Source organism: Myotis lucifugus, unplaced genomic scaffold (genome assembly GCF_000147115.1).
Source record: "Myotis lucifugus unplaced genomic scaffold, Myoluc2.0 scaffold_157, whole genome shotgun sequence".
Classification (NCBI taxonomy): domain Eukaryota; kingdom Metazoa; phylum Chordata; class Mammalia; order Chiroptera; family Vespertilionidae; genus Myotis; species Myotis lucifugus.
Window position 1 is genome coordinate 2548001 of NW_005871205.1, and position 18308 is coordinate 2566308.

At 38.6% G+C, this 18308-nt stretch overlaps 1 protein-coding gene across 1 annotated transcript in view; it reads left to right on the forward strand.

Annotated features, from left to right (window-relative positions):
• EFCAB5 (EF-hand calcium binding domain 5) overlaps nt 1–18308 on the forward strand; it is a 94843-nt gene that overhangs the window by 44906 nt on the left and 31629 nt on the right. Inside the window, exons 9-14 of the mRNA XM_023759493.1 lie at nt 5779–5934; nt 9986–10085; nt 11668–12759; nt 14994–15071; nt 15163–15252; nt 17148–17362. Of these exons, the coding sequence (XP_023615261.1) occupies nt 5779–5934; nt 9986–10085; nt 11668–12759; nt 14994–15071; nt 15163–15252; nt 17148–17362 (1731 nt within the window). The remainder of the gene's footprint in view (nt 1–5778; nt 5935–9985; nt 10086–11667; nt 12760–14993; nt 15072–15162; nt 15253–17147; nt 17363–18308) is intronic.

Genomic DNA, 18308 nt, shown 5'->3' on the forward strand with positions numbered 1-18308 from the left:
CCTCTCTTCTCCAACCTCCCAAATCTGTTCTTAAATCAATAGTCTATCTTATAATTGGTGATTTTTTTGATAATTGAAAAAAATGCTATTTGTACTTTATAAGTAAAGCATCTAATATAAAATGACAAAAAAGATGGAATACTATGCTGCTGTAAAAAAGAAAGAACTCTTACCATTTGCAACAGCATAGATGGACCTGGAGAGCATTATGCAAAGCGAAATAAGCCAGTCAGCATATCACATGACTTCATTCATTTGTGGAATATAATGAATATTATAAACTGATGAACAAAAATAGATACAGAGACAAAGAAACATTGAACAGATTGTCAAACTTCAGTGAGAAGGCAGGGGAGGAGTGGGGGATAGGGGAAAGAGATCATATAAACATAATCAATGGACATGGACACTAAGGGGGTGAGGGCATGTGTCAGGGGGTGGGGGTGGCTGGGGGAGGTCAATGGGGGAAAAAGGAGACATATGTAATACTATATATAATACTTTAAACAATAAAATAAAACTTTAAAAAAAGATGAAATTGCCGAAACCGGTTTGGCTCAGTGGATAGAGCGTCGGCCTGCGGACTGGAGGGTCCCAGGTTCGATTCCGGTCAGGGGCATGTACCTGGGTTGCGGGCACATCCCCAGTAGGGGGCGTGCAGGAGGCAGCTGAATCGATGTTTCTCTCTCATCGATGTTTCTAACTATCTCTCTCCCTTCCTCTCTGTAAATATCAATAAAATATATTTAAAAAAAAGATGAAATTAAGAGAATTTTTAAAGAATATCTGATAATGAAAGTAAGCAATAAAACAAACAAAACTGAGCAGATTTCAAGATTAAAAATAATCTAGTAGAACCAAGACTTTTTTATATTTATAAGTGTTAAAGCTTTCTATTTGTAAATTGTAAAATTAATAAAGGTGATAGGACACTTTAAAGCTTTATGAGTTTATAGAAAATTATAATCCTATATAATAAAAGTATAATATGCAAATCAACCGAATGGGGGAACTACCAGTCGGCAGGGGGCGGGACTGGCAAGCAGGTGGCGCCAGGCCAGCCAAGGCATGTGCCAGCAGGTAGAGGGAGGGGACGGTGATGGGGGAGGGGAGGCAGTGACCAGTGGTGGCAGAGGGGCAATGAGGTGGACGGGGCCAGCTGCCGTCCCGATGACCCACAGAGGGAGGCCAGACTGCAGCTTAGGCCCACTCCCTGCAGGGAGCCGTCAGTCGGACATCCCCTGAGGGCTCCCAGACTGCAAGAGGGTGCAGACCAGGCTGAGGGACCCCACAAGTGCATGAATTTTTGTGCACCGGGCCTCTAGTAGAATATATAAAAACTAGTGGCCCGGTGCACGAAATTCATGCACATTAAAAGGGAATTAATTAGATGAAATATTTTAATATTGCTATTTGCCCTTTCTCTATAATAGAAGTGTCGGAGATGAAAGAAAATTAGTAAAATGTAAATGAAAATCTCCCTCCTGTCAGAGTCTGGGCACGCTGCAGGACCCAGAGTCATGTCCCCGCCCACCCACGTGCGCCTTGAAATTGCGTGAGACCCAGACCCAGCCAGCCCCACCCTGTCAAGCCCTGCAGGGCGGGGGGTGTGGCCTCAGGTCCCCCGGCCCAGCCTCGGGTTCCCCAGCCCCGGCGCCAGGGCGGGGGGCACAGCCTCAGGTCCCCCGGACAAGGCACGAGGGCACAAGGGCGTGAGAGCATGACAACCATTTGCATATTAGCTCTTTATTATATAGGATACATTAGAAATATAAAGTAAATGAACAAAAAATTCACAATTGTGGCAATATTAAAACTGTTTTTGATAACAGCTCTATCTATAATAATAAAAGCATAATATGCTAATTAGACTGGACCTAATAATACTTGGTACAAACTCAGTAGCATTCTACATAATTCCTTTGTGGATATCTATTCATCTATCTATATAATTTTGTTTTAATGGGTGGGTTGGGCTATTACTATTAATTTTACTGATATTTCCCAACTTCTCTTCCTGAAATGAAAACAGCAATGTTCAGGTACTTTCATTATAGAGAAGAGCTGTTACTTCAACTAGAAACCAAGAAAGTATTTCTTATATGTAAATATTTATTGAACATATTTGATTATCTAATCAATAAATTATTGAGCCATCTTATATGATATGACCTAGAAGTAATATTTGGGACAACTGGTTTTTTCTAAGGGACAGTTGCTTTTAAAAAGATTTGTTTTAAGGTTATTTTGTCAGAACTCGTTCAATGAAACGAAGAAAATGAAATAAATGGCAGGCTTAAAGTCAATATGTTGTGCACAGGTGCCACCCAGTGGAGAAACTATGCCATGCAATTGCCCCGCTGATAGTTTGCAGTAGTTTCTGATTCAGTAACTATGCCATGCAATTGCCCCCAAATTCACATTTCTAACAAGCTCTCAGGTGATGTGGTCAAGGGATCCCACTTTAAGAGCCATTGATCTCATTGGGTTTTTCCTTCTAAGTATGTAAGTCAGCTGAAAAGACTTTTATCCTATAAAGAAAACTTTCTTGGTCGATTTTTTTTTAAACCTAGCTCAAAAGGAAATAATAGCAATGGCTACAGAAAACTATTACATGAAATACCTAAGCTCTGTGACTCAGTAAGAGAGCTACTATAATACCCATTTCACAAATGAAGAAACTGGGAAGTTCAATGATTCACCCAAGGTTACTCAGCCAGTAAATATAGGGACTGGGATTTGAACCCAAACAGGCTCCAAATGTGAGTTCTCTTTTTTTTTTTTTAAATATATTTTATTGATTTTTTTACAGAGAGGAAGTGAGAGAGATAGAGAGTTAGAAACATCGATGACAGAGAAACATCGATCAACTGCCTCCTGCACATCTCCCACTGGGGATGTGCCCACAACCCAGGTACATGCCCTTGACCGGAATTGAACCTGGGACCTTTCAGTCCGCAGGCTGACGCTCTATCCACTGAGCCAAACCGGTTTCGGCCCAAATGTGAGTTCTTAACTACTATTCTTACTTCCCAAGGTAGCAGATGACCTTAACTGTGCTCATTGATCCATCAACAATAATGACAATTAGGTGGTTTGGTCAGCTAAGTAAACTAAATATTTAGAAGAGCTATTTTGCTCTGCTTTAAATTTTCCTCTTTTAATCTCTAAGCCAGTTGAATAATGGTTTATGATTCATTAGCATAGATTAAAGCCTATGTACCTCTTACATAATGCATTCTAAATTTGCCTGATAATATTACTGAGGAAGTAAAATATCAACTATGCCCTTCATTTCAAAAATTGTCAGGGAAATATATCAGCATAATGTTTCATTTAAACAAACTGTATTAGTTACTATTCTTTAATTGCATGAAACAGAAACCAACCTGAGCTAATTTAGCTGGAAATGAAATGTGCAGAATCCGAGGGCAGGAATATGATCCGGCTTCATGAAGAGACTAGAACAGGGACTTGGAAAACTTTTCTCTCTGCTTTCTGATGTACCCACCTCTGTGTACAGACTTCCTCGGTATTTTCAGTTCACATGGAGTAATCTGGCCATCTACAAATTCTTGAGTTTAATTTATAGATCCAACCTCTCTCAGAGACCAATTGGCCATTCCCCACTCCAAATTCCAGAAACTGAATGGCTTTGTTTCGGTGAAGTATCCTCCCCTGGTCCAATCATGTATGGCTAAGGAACTAGGATAATTCGGTACAAATTTGGCTACCAGTACAAATTTGGTTACTGTTGTGCTTGGGTCAGAGGAGGGAATCATTGACTGTGAATTGGGCTGAAACTTCAAGAGGAGTCCAGTCAGAAACTCTTCCAGTGCTTACTCCATTTCTCTCTATCACGAGATATTACACTCAGGTGTAGATCAAGAATTTAATGTTCTTGACCCATCAAATTAGCAAAGATCTGGAAGGCAATACACACCAATGGTGAGGCTGAGGAGAAATAGTCACTCATCTGTTAGTGGTGGGAGCACAAAAGGGTAGTTACAAGCCTGACCAACATGAAAACCTACCAAAAATACAGATGCATTTACCTTCTAAGTTAGCAATCCCACTTCCAGGAATCTATTCAACAGGCATTAAGAAAAATGGCCCAGGTCAGAGGACCTGAACAGACACCTCTCCCAAGAAAACACACAAACAGCCAGCAGATATATGAAAAGATGTTCAACCTCACTAGCAATTAGGGAAATACAATTCAAAACTACAACGAGATACCACCTCATACCTGTTGGAATAGTTATTATCAACAAGACAAGTAATAACAAGTGTTGGAAAGGTTGTAGAGAAAAGGGAACTGCGAGTGGGAATGTAGACTGGTATAGCCACCATGGAAAAGTAGTCTGGCAATTCCTCAAAAATTAGAGCTACCATTTGACCCAGCAATCCCTCTCCTGGGTATATACCTGAAGAACTCGAAAGCATGTACTCGAAAAGATCTATGCACCCCTATGTTCATTGCAACATTATTCATTGTGGCCAAGACATGGAGACAACCAAGATGTCCTTCAATAGAAGATTAAATAAAGCAGATGTGGTACATATACACAATGGAATACTACTCAGCCATAAGAAAAGACAAAATAGTGCCATTTGCAACAACATGGATGGACCTTGAGAATATTTTGTTAAGTGAAATAAGTCAGGCAGAAAAAGCTAAGAACTGTATGATTTCATTCATATGTGGAATATAAAAACTGAACCTCGTGGACACAAACAGCAGTGTGGTGGTTGCCAGAGGGAAAAGGGTGGCGGTGGGGTGAAAGGGGCCTAATAGATGGTGATGCAAGATGATTTGACTTTGGGTGGTGGGCACATGGTGTAATATACAGATTTTTTAACATAGAAATCCACACCTGAAACCTACATGATCCTATTAACCAATGACAACCCAGAATTTTAATAATAAAATAAATAACTATTATGAACAAAGAAAAATGGCTCAAGATCATATGAGTTTGAAATAGTGGTGGTAGAAATGTGGATTCCTCAAGATAAAACAATGTGCCCACTACATTTAAGCTGGGTCTATATAATCTCAAAACAAGTCAACCATGGACTGGTTACCCGAACACCAAATTTTGATCCTTCAACTTTTATATCTGCATCATTTTCCATCTTGCTAAGAATTTAGTGTTTAAATTGAACATGATAAGAAAGGAGCATTTGTCCCTGGACTGGAAATTTATATATATTTTTAAAATGGCCCAGTATCATAGATGTTTCAGACTCTACACTTTCAAAAGAAACAGAAAATCATAGACAAAGAATACCTTATTGCAATATCAAAACAAAACAAAACAAACAAACATCTCACCTACAATCCCCATCCCTTACACTCTAATAATTAAATGTAGTCAGTCTTGGAAAACAGACACTCTTATATGCCATACATCAAAAGAAAAGCTGCATTCAATTTTTAGAGCTAGTAATTTACAGGCAACATTCTATGACTGCTGCTATTTCAAACAGTAAGGTAAAAATTGTGTCCTATATAGTGCTGATGTGAGCTAAAGGGAAATTGCTTCCAAAATATCTAGTCCCACTGGTGTGTGGTGTTGGGAACTGTATTGGTCAGCTCCCTCTGCTGCACAGCCTGCAGACTAGCACTAACATGAAATGCTTTATCTAAATGACAAGCAAATGAGATGGGGGAAATGGCAGCCATTAATTGCATGCACTTCAACTGAATTCTAAGAAAAACCCAAGGAAAGAGCACAGTTTTAAATCGATCACTTTTCCTCTTTCTCTCTGCAGTACATCTCTGCGCACATTGCAGACTTGAAAAGTGAAATATTTGAAGAACTCCTTAAGCACCTTTGCCACAGTGCAGATGAATTCCGGGAGGTCATAAAAACAGATATGCGGAGGCAGATGTTTGTTGAACTCTTCCTGCATTGTGACTGTGGGAAGGTAGGGTAAGACCCTTAAAGCCATGTTTCTTAAACTATTTGTTGTAAAGGACCAGTTTTTAGTTTGTTGTTAATGGTGATGTTTTTAATTTCCAATCTGCTGTGGAATGGTACTCAATGAAAATGGATTACTAAGGGGGGAAAAGGACATACAAAATACAACTCATATTTTTATTGTCAGATTCAACTCTGATTTAGCATCTGTTACTTTCTCAAATTTGCTAGATGCTATTTTCAGTTTATGTATACTTCTCACCACAGACTTGTACCAGCTTACAGACCACACCTTGCATGGCACAGCATTTCACAGCATATAACTTATAAATCTCTTTCCCATTCTTAAGAATGGTTGTTAAGATTGTTTTTGCTTACTCTCTTTTCTGGTGGCTTTTTATCAAAAAAAGCTGCTGGGAATAGGGAGTCTACTACATCTTATTATATTACTTCTTTAAAAGAAAAGTTTATATCAAGAAGTATTTCTAAGAGTGGTACTTGGGAGGATATTGGTGTGCTAGGATACCAAATGGATTTGCAAAATAGATACTAATTTTACTGATATATATTTGTTTATGAACTTTGTTTGTATCCCCATGTTCCGGAAAAGATTGCAACAAAGGAACACATATGAAAGAAGTAAAAAATAAGAGAGATGACAGTAAGATGACAGTAACTGAAGCTACGAATAAAGCCCCAAATGCATATTTTACTGGCATAAATATTTGTTCTAGGTTGCCTACAAGCTTCCTAGCAGTGAATGTTTGAATCTAAGCTTCCTAGCAGTGAAAAGGGAAACATGAGCAAACATTCTATCGGCGTGTTTAAGATAAATGCAAACTGATATTAAGAAGAAGTACAGAAAATTGGGGTTCAGAGTCAGCAGTTCCTCCCACAAGTACACACAAAGGAACCTTATGTGTTGAAGTGAAGGTCCATTATGCCAGACGTATAATAAATGAAACAATGATTTTCTTGGGGAAACTTCTTATAACCACCTTAAGTGTAGGTAAATGATACCACACCTGACTGCAATTCAGAAAAAGCAAATCTTGAAGGAGCCAATATATTGCAGTCTAGGTTCTCAGATCCCTGATAATTTGGCTTAGGTCAGGAATATATATATTAAAATATATTTTTATTAATTTCAGAGAGGAAGGGAGAGGGAGAGAGATAGAAACATCATCAATGATGAGAGAGAATCATTGATTGGCTGCCTCCTGCACACCCCACACTGGGGATTGAGCTTGCAACTGGGCATACGCCCTGACCGGAAATAGAACCGGTGACCTCTTGGTTCCTGGGTTGACTTCAACAACTGAGCCATACCCGGCTGGGCAGAAATCTATATATATAAAAGCCTAAGCGACTGTTCGGTAGCTATGATGTGCACTGACCACCAGGGGCAGACGCTCAACGCACAGGCATGGAAACATGGAACAGACTGATGAATCTCAGAGGGAAGTGGGGAGGCGGGAGGGTGGGAAGAGATTAACCAAAGATCTTATATGCATACTAGAGGCCCGGTGCATGGAGTTGTGTACCAGTGGGGTTCCTCAGCCTGGCCTGCAAGGATCAGGCCGAAATCAGCAGTCCAACATCCCCTAAGGGGTCCCAGATTGTGAGAGGGTGCAAGCCAGACCGAGGGACCCTCCCCCCCAGTGCATGAATCTATGCACCAGGCCACTAATCTATAATAATAAAAGTGTAATATACTAATTAGACCGGATGTCCTTCCAGACAACCTTCTGGATGAAGTCGGGGCTGCAAGGGAAGCCCAGGTCCTGGGCACCTGCCAGCGGCCGGAGGGAAGCCCGGGTCCTGTGTGCCAGAGGGAAGCCGATGCTGGCAGCAGGGGGAAGGAAGGTCTACTTTTGCATGAATTTCATTCATTGGGCCTCTAGTATATTTTATAAAATCTGAAATGTCTATGTGTCCTGTTGAATATTGCTTCTTTTAATGGAACTTATCATAAGTATTGGTGACATGGAGGTCAAGATTTTACTCTCAATAAATGCCTGGATACCAACTATTCATAGTTGGCTAATTTAATACCAATTCATGTGCTATAACAAACATAGCAGGATCATACTTAGAGACATGAACTCTTGCATTTCTTCCCAGTATTCAAATAGAAGTTATGTGCTGATCTTGTAGGTAAGATAGATACAGTTTAGAATAAAGCAGTTTCTGAATATTTTTAACCAATAGCTGAGACAAGAGTTCAAAAGCCTGTACTTTCACTTGAAAATCCTGGGCTCCTGGGGGAAAAAAAAGAGTCAGAGTAAGGAAGAATGCAAAATATGACATCAAAACACTTTTTCTATCACTGGGAAACTGTGACCAGCTGTGGAAGGAGGAGGTAATAGAGGGGATGTGACTAGGGGTTTGAGGTTGTCTGGGTCCCTAAGTCAGAGTTGGTATCTGATCCCCCACCCTCGAGCCCCAATCAGGGATGAAGGTAATATTATAGACACTTAGAAATTCTAAGTAGGTTGAGGAGAAATTTAAGAGCAGCAGGGCTTATGCTTCTTTTCCTGGGTTTAGCTCAGAGACTGCAAGCTTCATAGAGAAGTCCTGAACCCAACATGATACTAAAGAGGGAGGGTAAGTGCTGCAGAAGAGTCTAGGTAGGTGGGCCTGAGGTTAGTCCCACTCCTGTGCTAGAGGAAAGGTGATGAGTATTCCCAAATACCTGTGTGTGAAGGGGAGTGGGTGTGCAAAGGTGGCAGTAAAAGTTCTGTGTGTACCTCCAAGAAGACACCCTGGCCGGTTAGAGCATTGTCCTGATATGCCAAGGTTGTGGGTTTGATCCCTGGTCAGGGCTCATATAAGCATCAGCCAATGAAGGCATAAATAAGTGGAACAACAAATTAATGTTTCTTTCTCTCCCCCCCTTCTCCCACTTCCTTTCTCTCTCTAAAACCAATAAATAAAAAGTAAAAAGAAAAGATAATGCACATAGTATACAATTCATTAATTGTCTTTCTATTTATTTACCCTAGGGAAATGTTTATACATGTACACAGGAGATGTGTATAAGGACATCCATTATACACATTATTTTTGGTATCAAAATACTGGAAATAATCTAAATGCCCATCAAAAGAAGGATTTTTTTTTAAATTGCGGTTTTCATATTATAGAATACCATACAGTTAAAATAAATAAAATAATATTTCTTTATATACATGAATCAGATCTCAATGTTGTGTAAATAAAAGCAATTTTAAGGATAATTGAAATGCTTATAAAAAGGTTTTTTTAAGTGGGGGAGCATTTGAGATCTTGTTTCCTAGCATGGCATCAGTTTGGCTCAAATTAACTCTTTATAAAAATTTTTTTTAATGTAAAAAAGGATACATGTACTATGATATCAGTTATATATATTTGTTTGTTTGTTTGGTTGGTTGGTTGGTTTTGTTTTGTTTGTTAATCCTCCCCCAAGGACATTTTTCCATTGTTTTTTAGAGAGAGTAAAAGGGAATGAGGGAGAGAAACATTGATGTGAGAGAAACACATCGATTGGTTGCCTCCTGCATATGCGCTGGGGGTCAGGGATAGAATCTGCAACCCTTTGGTCTGCAGGCCAATGCTTTAACCACTGAGCAACACCAGCCAAGGCTCAGTTATAGATTTTAAAAGTACATACAAAAAATGTTAACAATCATCATTTCTGGATGCAGGGAATACAAAGTGTTAGTTTTATCATTTTCTTATTTTTTCTGTAATTAACTTTTTCCCAAAATAAAAATGTGAAAAAAGAACAAGTAGGGAGCAGTTAATTGTCCTAAGTGTCATACTTAGATCAGATTAGATGAGAATTGAACATTATACATTGGATTAAACAATTACGTCAGTAACAAATATTTGTTAAGCATCTGTTAAGTGAAAGGCATTTTGATAGGTAAGGTATAGCTTTCCCAACTTTGACTTTGCAGATTTTATTTATATGACAATGGTGGTGATAGTAGTGATGAATGTTTCAATAAGCCATATTCTGTCTACATAAAAATCTCAAACCTCTTATAACACCTAATTGCCAACTTTCTGCTTAGGTAGGGTTTTTGAATCGACAGAGGACATTGGCCTTGCTGGAAACATTCTATGACCAAAGTCCAACAATGCTTAGACGTTTACTCCGAAACCCAAGACAATGTAAGTGCCACTCAAAGGGAGTATGCTCAAACTGAAATGATGAAGTACACTCATCTATATATATAAAAGCCTAAGTGATTGGCCAACTGGCCAGTAGCTATGATGCACAATGACCACCAGGGGGCAGACTCAATGCAGGAGCTGCTAAGCTTTGGTGACTTGGCAGCTACAGTTCTCGGCAGAGAGCAGGAAGCCCGATTCCAGGGTGTGTCACCCAAGAACTGCCCTCTTGCAATCTGGGACCCCTCGGGGGATGTCAGAGAGTTGGTTTCAGCCTGATCCCCGCAGGCCAGGCCGAGGGACCCCACCGGTGCACGAATCTGTGCACTGGGCCTCTAGTATGATAATACAAGGCCATTCTATCCCTGTGCAATTTCTTCACATGTCTCTCTTAGATCATGATAGCTATATCTAGTTGTTCTTCCCTACAAAATTCACTCTTTATCACGTCTAGATGTATTTTTCACTACAGTGCAGTACTAAAAGTTGTCAATCCAGAACTCAATTTTAAATGTATTCAAATGAAGAAATGTTTTAGTAACAATCTGAATGTTGCAGAAATTTAGTTGGTAATGGTAATTCCAGTTCTAATGTCCAATTTAGAATTCTAAGATTTTGAAGAAAAATGTCCCCTTCTCTCAAGCATTTTTACTTGTACAACTTTATTGTACATATACAGTGAAATTTTTATATTACCAACCAAAACAAATAGGAGTAGCAGTTTTATTTTTAGTTTTTAAAGAGAAAGTCATTGAATGGATGGGTTTTCCAAAGAATGTCAGTATCTTATTTCTGTATGATAATTTCTAACTTGGATACTTAAAAATCTGTGGATGATGTACATAGAGTATTCCCTTAAACCCATGGGGTCACAATTTTATAGCTTAAATATTGAATGTTTTAGAAGGGAGAGGCAATCTTTGGCATGGTCCCACTCTTTGTAGTCCGGGTCACCAGTGTTGTTTTGGTGTGGTGTTCTTTTTTAACAGTGGGATTCTGCTGAATGCTATTCCATCTTTCCCTAGAATTCTGAGCCAAGTGTCCACATAAGTTGTTGAGGAAAAGAATCAAGGAAGGAAGGAAGAAAGAAAGGTAGAGAAAAAGGAAAGGAGAGAAAAATGAATATTGGAAAAAATAGCACAGTGAAAAATTGTCATGGATAGAGACATGCTTTTATTTTGATATTGCAGATATTGAAAAGGCATTTGAGGTGGAAGACATGTGTCCCCTTCCTCATTCCATGCTAGCCTCATTGTGGGAGGTCTGAAAGTAGAGAATAAGTTGTATTTGTCTTGGCAGTTTAAGCAACCCTCCAACTAGCAAAAGAGGAATCATATTCATTTTCAAACCGCAACTTTTAGGAAGGGATACTTTCTAATTTATAGTAGTGAGCATCTTTTATGTTCAATTGGATACCTTTTTGGTTTTTATTGTGTTGCAGGGAAAGGTAACTGATATTTATTTAAAGTAATAGGCCTATATTATAATCACTGTGCTCATGCTTTTTTGCATTAACTCACTAGTTCTGATTCTGTATTATAAAATCAATTGTTTAGGTAAATGCTTTGTTCTTTTGCATTAGGGCCACTCCTTGAATTTGAAGAGATAGAGCTGCCTGAGTTCTGGGGAGACATGGATAATCAGAAACACATTTATGAAGACTTTGACAATGTGTTCTTAGAGATGAATACACCACTGTCTGAAAAAAGTGCTAGCAAAAAACAAAGTAAATTGCTCAAAAAACCAGAAGAGCTACATAAATATGATAAATATAAAAAATCAACACTATTGCCAAGCCTACCAGAACAGCAGATGGGAACAATTGCAGGACAAGACCCAAACAAAATTTTAAGTGAAGATCTAAACTCAGAGTCAATAACAGCACAAGGACAGCAGAAAGGGGCAACAGTGCGACCAGGATCACGCAGAGGGTCACGCAGAATGTCATTAATAGAAGAACCACAAAAAGATGCAACTGCAGAACGAGGATCACGCAGAGGATCACGCAGAATGTCAGTAATAGAAGAACCACAGAAAGGATCAAAAGAAGAGCCAAGCAGAGAGCCAGTAGCAGAACAAGGAGCACCTAGAGATGCAATTGTAGAAGAATCACTCAGAGAGTCGGGAACAGAAGGATCCAGCAGAGGGTCCGAAGCAGAACAAGGAGTGCAGAGAGGGGCAATTGCAGAAGAAGGGTTGAGAGAGTCACGAGGAGGATCACGCAGAGGATCACGCAGAATGTCAGTAACAGAACCATACAAATTGCCCACTGAAAGACTAGAATCACCCGGAGAGTCAGTAGCAGAATCAGGATCACAAAGAGGGTCAAGTGATGAAGAATCTCTTAAAGAGCCAGTAACACGAAGAGGATCACGCAAAGGATCACGCAGAATGTCGGTAATAGAAGAGCCATACAAATGGCTCGCTGAAAGACAAGAATCATCCAGAGAGTCAGTAGCAGAACCAGGACTGCAAAGAGGGTCAACTGCAGAAGAAGCACCTTCCAGAGAGTCACTGACACCAAAAGGGTCACGCAGAGGATCACACAGAATGTCATTAACAGAATCGCATAAAGCGTCAACTGAAGAACTAGAATCACTCAGAGAGACAATTCCAGAGGAACAGGACATAGCCTCAACTTCACAATCAAGGGAAGGTAATATCTTAAAAGAAAGTGAAAACATCTAGGGAGGTTACTTCCTTTGTGCACACTGAAATCCTTCCACAAGAAGAGAATATTCAGGAGCAAATATATGAAGGGAAACTATTCATGATTTCTGAACTGCAAGAAAAAGTTTAGTATGCAGTAGAAAAGATAATCAGTTCTCTGTTTTGTGGAGTGGTTTTTATTTTTTAAAATATATTTTTATTGATTTCAGAGAGGAAGAGAGAGAGAAACATCAATGATGAAAATCACTGATCTGCTGCCTTCTGCATGCTCCACGCTGGGGATCAAGCCCACTGGGGATTGAGCCTGCAACCTGGGCATGTGCCCTGACTGGTATAGAACCATGACCTCCTGGTTCATAGGTCTATGCTCAATCACTGAGCCACACTGGGCAGGCTGTGGAGTGGTTTTTAAAGTCTTCAGAAAATACTCATTTCAATTGGGATCTTTTCTGATATATCAGATCATGCAAATTTCAGACATATTTTGCTACTCAGCATGAGTCTAGACCTTGACCAATCAATTAAATGCAAACCATAAAGACTCTATTATCAGACATATGTAATACCTTAATCAATAAAAATTAAAATTAAAAAATAAATAAATAAATAAAAATAAGACTCTATTATCCATTTACCTAGAATTCTTGTGGGTTTTTTTTTTAGAAAGTGGATGGGAGGGGGCAGAGACAGAGTGAGAGAAACATGATGTGAGAGAGACACATAGATTGGTTGCCTCCTGCATGCGCCCCGACAAGGGCTGGGGATCAAGCCTGCAACAAGGTATGTGTCTGTGTCTTAGTTTGGAATCAAACCTGGGACCTTTCAGTCTGCTCTATCCACTGAGCAAAACTAGAAACCCACTTGTAAGGAAGAAATCTGGTAATGTTGCACATAGAAATTTACGTTGGATCTCTGAAAAGGCGGTAGAAGCCATTTTGTTTTAAATGTGGGGTCTGATATTAGAAACCACTTAAAAATTTTTCTTTTAGCCCTAACTGGTTTGGCTCAGTGGACAGAGCATCGGTCTGAGGACTGGAGGGTCCCAGGTTCAATTCCAGTCAAGGGCATGTACCTTGGTTGCGGGCACATCCCCAGTAGGGGGTGTGCAGGAGGCAGCTGATCGATGTTTCTCTCTCATTGATGTTTCTAACTCTCTATCCCTCTCCCTTCCTCTCTGTAAAAAATCAATAAAATATATATATATAAAAATTTTTTCTTTTATTTCACCTATAAAATGGATCTTGATTTTTCAGTTGTATATAAGATATATTTCTAGAAAAGTTTCTGGTAGCCATATTTAAGACAAAGGGCACCCTGCAGTTCAAATTTTATTCTGCAGAAGACATTTTTCCTCTGAATTGCCAATTTATGACCTTTTCTTTAAAAAAAAATTCTAACCTTTTAAAAAGCCAGTCTCAGTACCACTGAAGACCTCAGTTAGGCATAATTTTTTTTTAAATTCTGCTCTTTAATTCTACAGTCCCAAAGAAAACTTGTAAGAAATGGGTAATTTGTGTTTTAGATTCTACACTATCATCAACTAATTTGAAATCTTTTTTTTTTTAGTATTATGTTTATTTCTCCATAAAACAGAGCTACTAATTCCTGGCTCTCCTTACATAGGGATGTAGCATTTAAAAAGTAGTGAGGTTACTATTCAACCAGATGTTATGTTAGTGAGATCTTAATTTTGGCTATGTGTAACAGTGTTCCAAAATGAGTGTCGGAAAAACAAAACAAATAAGTGTCTAAACAAGAAAGGGGTGTCTTTCTTTCTCACATGAAAGTCAAAAGTTCTATGACAGCTCAGTCCCATGAAATCAGCAGTGGCTCAAGCTCCTTCTATTTCGTGTCTCCTCCAACCACATGGACCAAGATGGTTCACTGCCATGTCTACATTCTGACCAGCAGGTGAGGAGAAAGGAAAATGGATAAGCATCACATCACTTCCCTGAACATATCATTGGTCAGTATATAGGGATATAGTGAGGGAGGCTAGGAAATGTAGGCCTCATTTTGCGTGGCCAAATTGGGGTAAATAAATAGCTTTTGTCAAAGAGCTGCTCTCAACAACTAGAGTTATTAAGTTCTATCACTGTGGTTGATTATGACACAGCATATATGGGAAAGTACCTGAAAGAAAGTTTTTGGTGGTCTATATGCAAGGCATTTCGCTTATTCATTAACTTAAGAATATGTAATGTCCAACTCATAGGCATTTTCTTTTGTACCTTTTAGAAACTGCAAAGAAGAAAGCTGAGAAAGACAAAGCCTGTGAACCCAAGTCCCAAGAAATAGAAGGAAAGCCATGGCCAGGTAACTCACTTAACCCTCCTTTCATGTAGAACAAAAACACTGTGACAGTGAAGTTAAATTGCCTATGTTATGTGGAATGTGTATTTTATAGGTGAACTTTTGACTTGTGACTTGAAGAAGTATGTAAAATGCGAAGACGAGGAACAGGCAAAATTAATCTATGATAACTCCAGATTCGCAGGTACATATCAACAACAAAATTAGAAAGAATAGATCTCAGTCTGATTGATGAATTTAACTTATTGTGGTACCCCATGATAAAGACTGGACTTAGACAAGACACAACACCAGGTGAACCTGCATTGTTTTGTCCCTGAGCTGATGGATCTAATTATTTACAAGATGGCCCGGCCGGCGTGGCTCAGTGGTTGAGTGTCGACCTATGAACCAGGAGGTCACGGTTCAATTCCCAATCAGGGCATATGCCTGGGTTGCAGGGTTGATCCTCAGTGTGGGGCATGTAGGATCAATAATTCTCTCTCATCACTGATGTTTCTATCTCTCCTTCTTCCTTCTTTTCTGAAACCAATAAAAATATTTTTAACAAAATAAAGATTTACAAGATGAATGTTTTAGCGGTAGTAGGCATGTGCTATTGATGAATGTTCTTCTGCTTAAAAACAAATGCATTGTATACAGTTTTTTAAATGATTAAATGGCCCAACAGCTGCTTTTAAGCTATGATCTAGGTATACAAAAGGAATCAGATATTAGATATTACTACTCAATAGAAATAATTTCAGCTTTTCTCTCCCTGGTAGTTTCACATCCAAACATGTGAAACAGGTGAGAATATAGATTGTTTTTGAAGACTTACAAAGAAAGATCTACTCAACAGAGAGAGCAAAGAGTAGCTGTTATTTAACAGTGAGTGTTCCAACAAGTACTCATATTTTACTACAATGCTATTTTGTCATTTTTACCTTTCATCAACATGTAGTAGAACTAATTAGATCAGCATTATTTTCTTTCTTTTTTATCTTTATTGTTGAGAGCATTACAGATGTCCTCCTTGCTCCCCACCACCCAGTTCCTACCCTACCCTAGGCCTTCACCACCCTATTGTCTGTATTCATGAAAACAACAATAACAACAACTATGGGAACCTAAGACAGCCACTAGACACTGAAAGATTATTTTCTTCCTATCTGAATTTAAAAAATTTAAGTCTGGGTCAAATAATAAACTTTTTATCCTCAAAATATTTTGGTGGAAATGTATGGCATTAGTCAAGCTCTTATAGCCTGCTAGTTCATGTTCTTCTTCTCCTTGTCTTCTTTATTTCAATTTTGCTTTACTATTTGGAAAATAAACTGCATGAATGAGTATTTTTAAGTTATGTCAAATCTCTTATGGAAGTCATAAGGGCATGAATGATTAACTCAATGAATAAATTAAACATAAGGCATTGGGTTAAAATTTTATGAAATGTGCCTCATGTTAGAACATTGAGCTTCATGATAAATATAGTAAAGACCCGTTGGGGGAGGGGTTGTAATGGTGGTATTTACAGACTTATTTAACTGGCAAGTCCAGATTGCAGGTGGCTTCAGGCACAATTGAATCCAAGGCCTCAACAATAGCAGCAGGGCACTGTCTTTCTGGCTCTCAGCCCTGTTCTCTGTGTATGACTTTCAGTTCTAGGTTGTTTTTTCCATACTATGACAAAGATGTCCGTGAGAGTATCTCTAAGCCTACATCCTACCAGTTCAGGAATCAAGATTACAAAAAGAGGGGTCCTTCTCCCAGTTGTTCCCCCAAAAGTTCTGGGTTTAAATTCTCATTGGTCTATAGTGGATTACATTGCTGTTATACATAGATCATTGGCCAGACCTATGTCACATGGTAATCCTTAGGGCATGGTTGTGGGAGGTTAAGTACCACTTGACTTAACTAAACATTTTACTGGGGAAGAGATGTTTTGTCAAATAAAAAAGAAATGGTGCTGTCCTCATGAAGGGAGCATGGATTTCTGTCAGGAAAATAGTAGCAGATGTCCATTATAATACATACTCATATATTTTCCTTAATCTTTGAGAAAATTGTCCATTTTACTGTATGTTTCCTGCTTTATAGACCTACATTCAATTATCAGAAATATTCAGTCTTATAAAGAAGTGAAAGGAAGGAGTGCCTTCAATGGAGTTTCCCTTAATCTGCTCCAGTTTGTGCAACTCCTAGAGACATTTGTTGGTGAAGATGCCCCCTTGAGTACCAGTGAGACCCTCACCTCCTTTTTCAAGTGGGGCTATGCTGAAACAAAAGAAGAGAAAATGAGGGAGTTGGAAGAGGTGAGTAATATTGTTTATCAATGAAACAAGTGAGGTCACTATTATTAAATTTGTCAACCTCAGTAGTTCCTAGTGTGGCTCTTCTTTAAAAATTTACAACTAAATGTGTCACTATTTCAACAATCATGGCCATTAAATATTTTATTTTATTGTCAAATAAAATGAGTTCACACTCCAGAGAACTCATTCCCTTAATAATATCATGATTGATGATGGCAGGAGATGGTTTATTAGACAGCTTTGTGTGTTTTTTCACTGAAGCTTGAATAGCAGACTTAATGGAGCAAATATGTGTATGAACAAAGATATAACAAAGATATCGCATGCATGTGTATCTGTGTGAGTGCATTTACAAATGCACATACCTAGGGTTCAATTACAGTTTGAATATATATTTTTATTCATGTGCACTGCATCAGGTAGTACATATTTTGTAAGAACGTACTACTTATTTAGGTGTAGGTAAATGCACACACATTAGCTGATATAAACAATTTATGTACTCGTATATGAAATATGTAAATTAGATTCACCAGGCATACACAGTAATCTCAGCAGCCTTATGAATCTTCTCAACTTAATTCTAGAGGTGATATCCCTTTTGCCTCAACTGCAGTTCTCCCATTTAACCAAAAGGTATATATTCACTTTGTTTCAGAAGTTAAATATATCTAGATATTAAATTACTGTCAAATTGATATAATTAATCTAATAAAAAGTATATGCGGAGGCAGATGTTTGTTGAACTCTTCCTGCATTGTGACTGTGGGAAGGTAGGGTAAGACCCTTAAAGCCATGTTTCTTAAACTATTTGTTGTAAAGGACCAGTTTTTAGTTTGTTGTTAATGGTGATGTTTTTAATTTCCAATCTGCTGTGGAATGGTACTCAATGAAAATGGATTACTAAGGGGGAAAAGGACATACAAAATACAACTCATATTTTTAT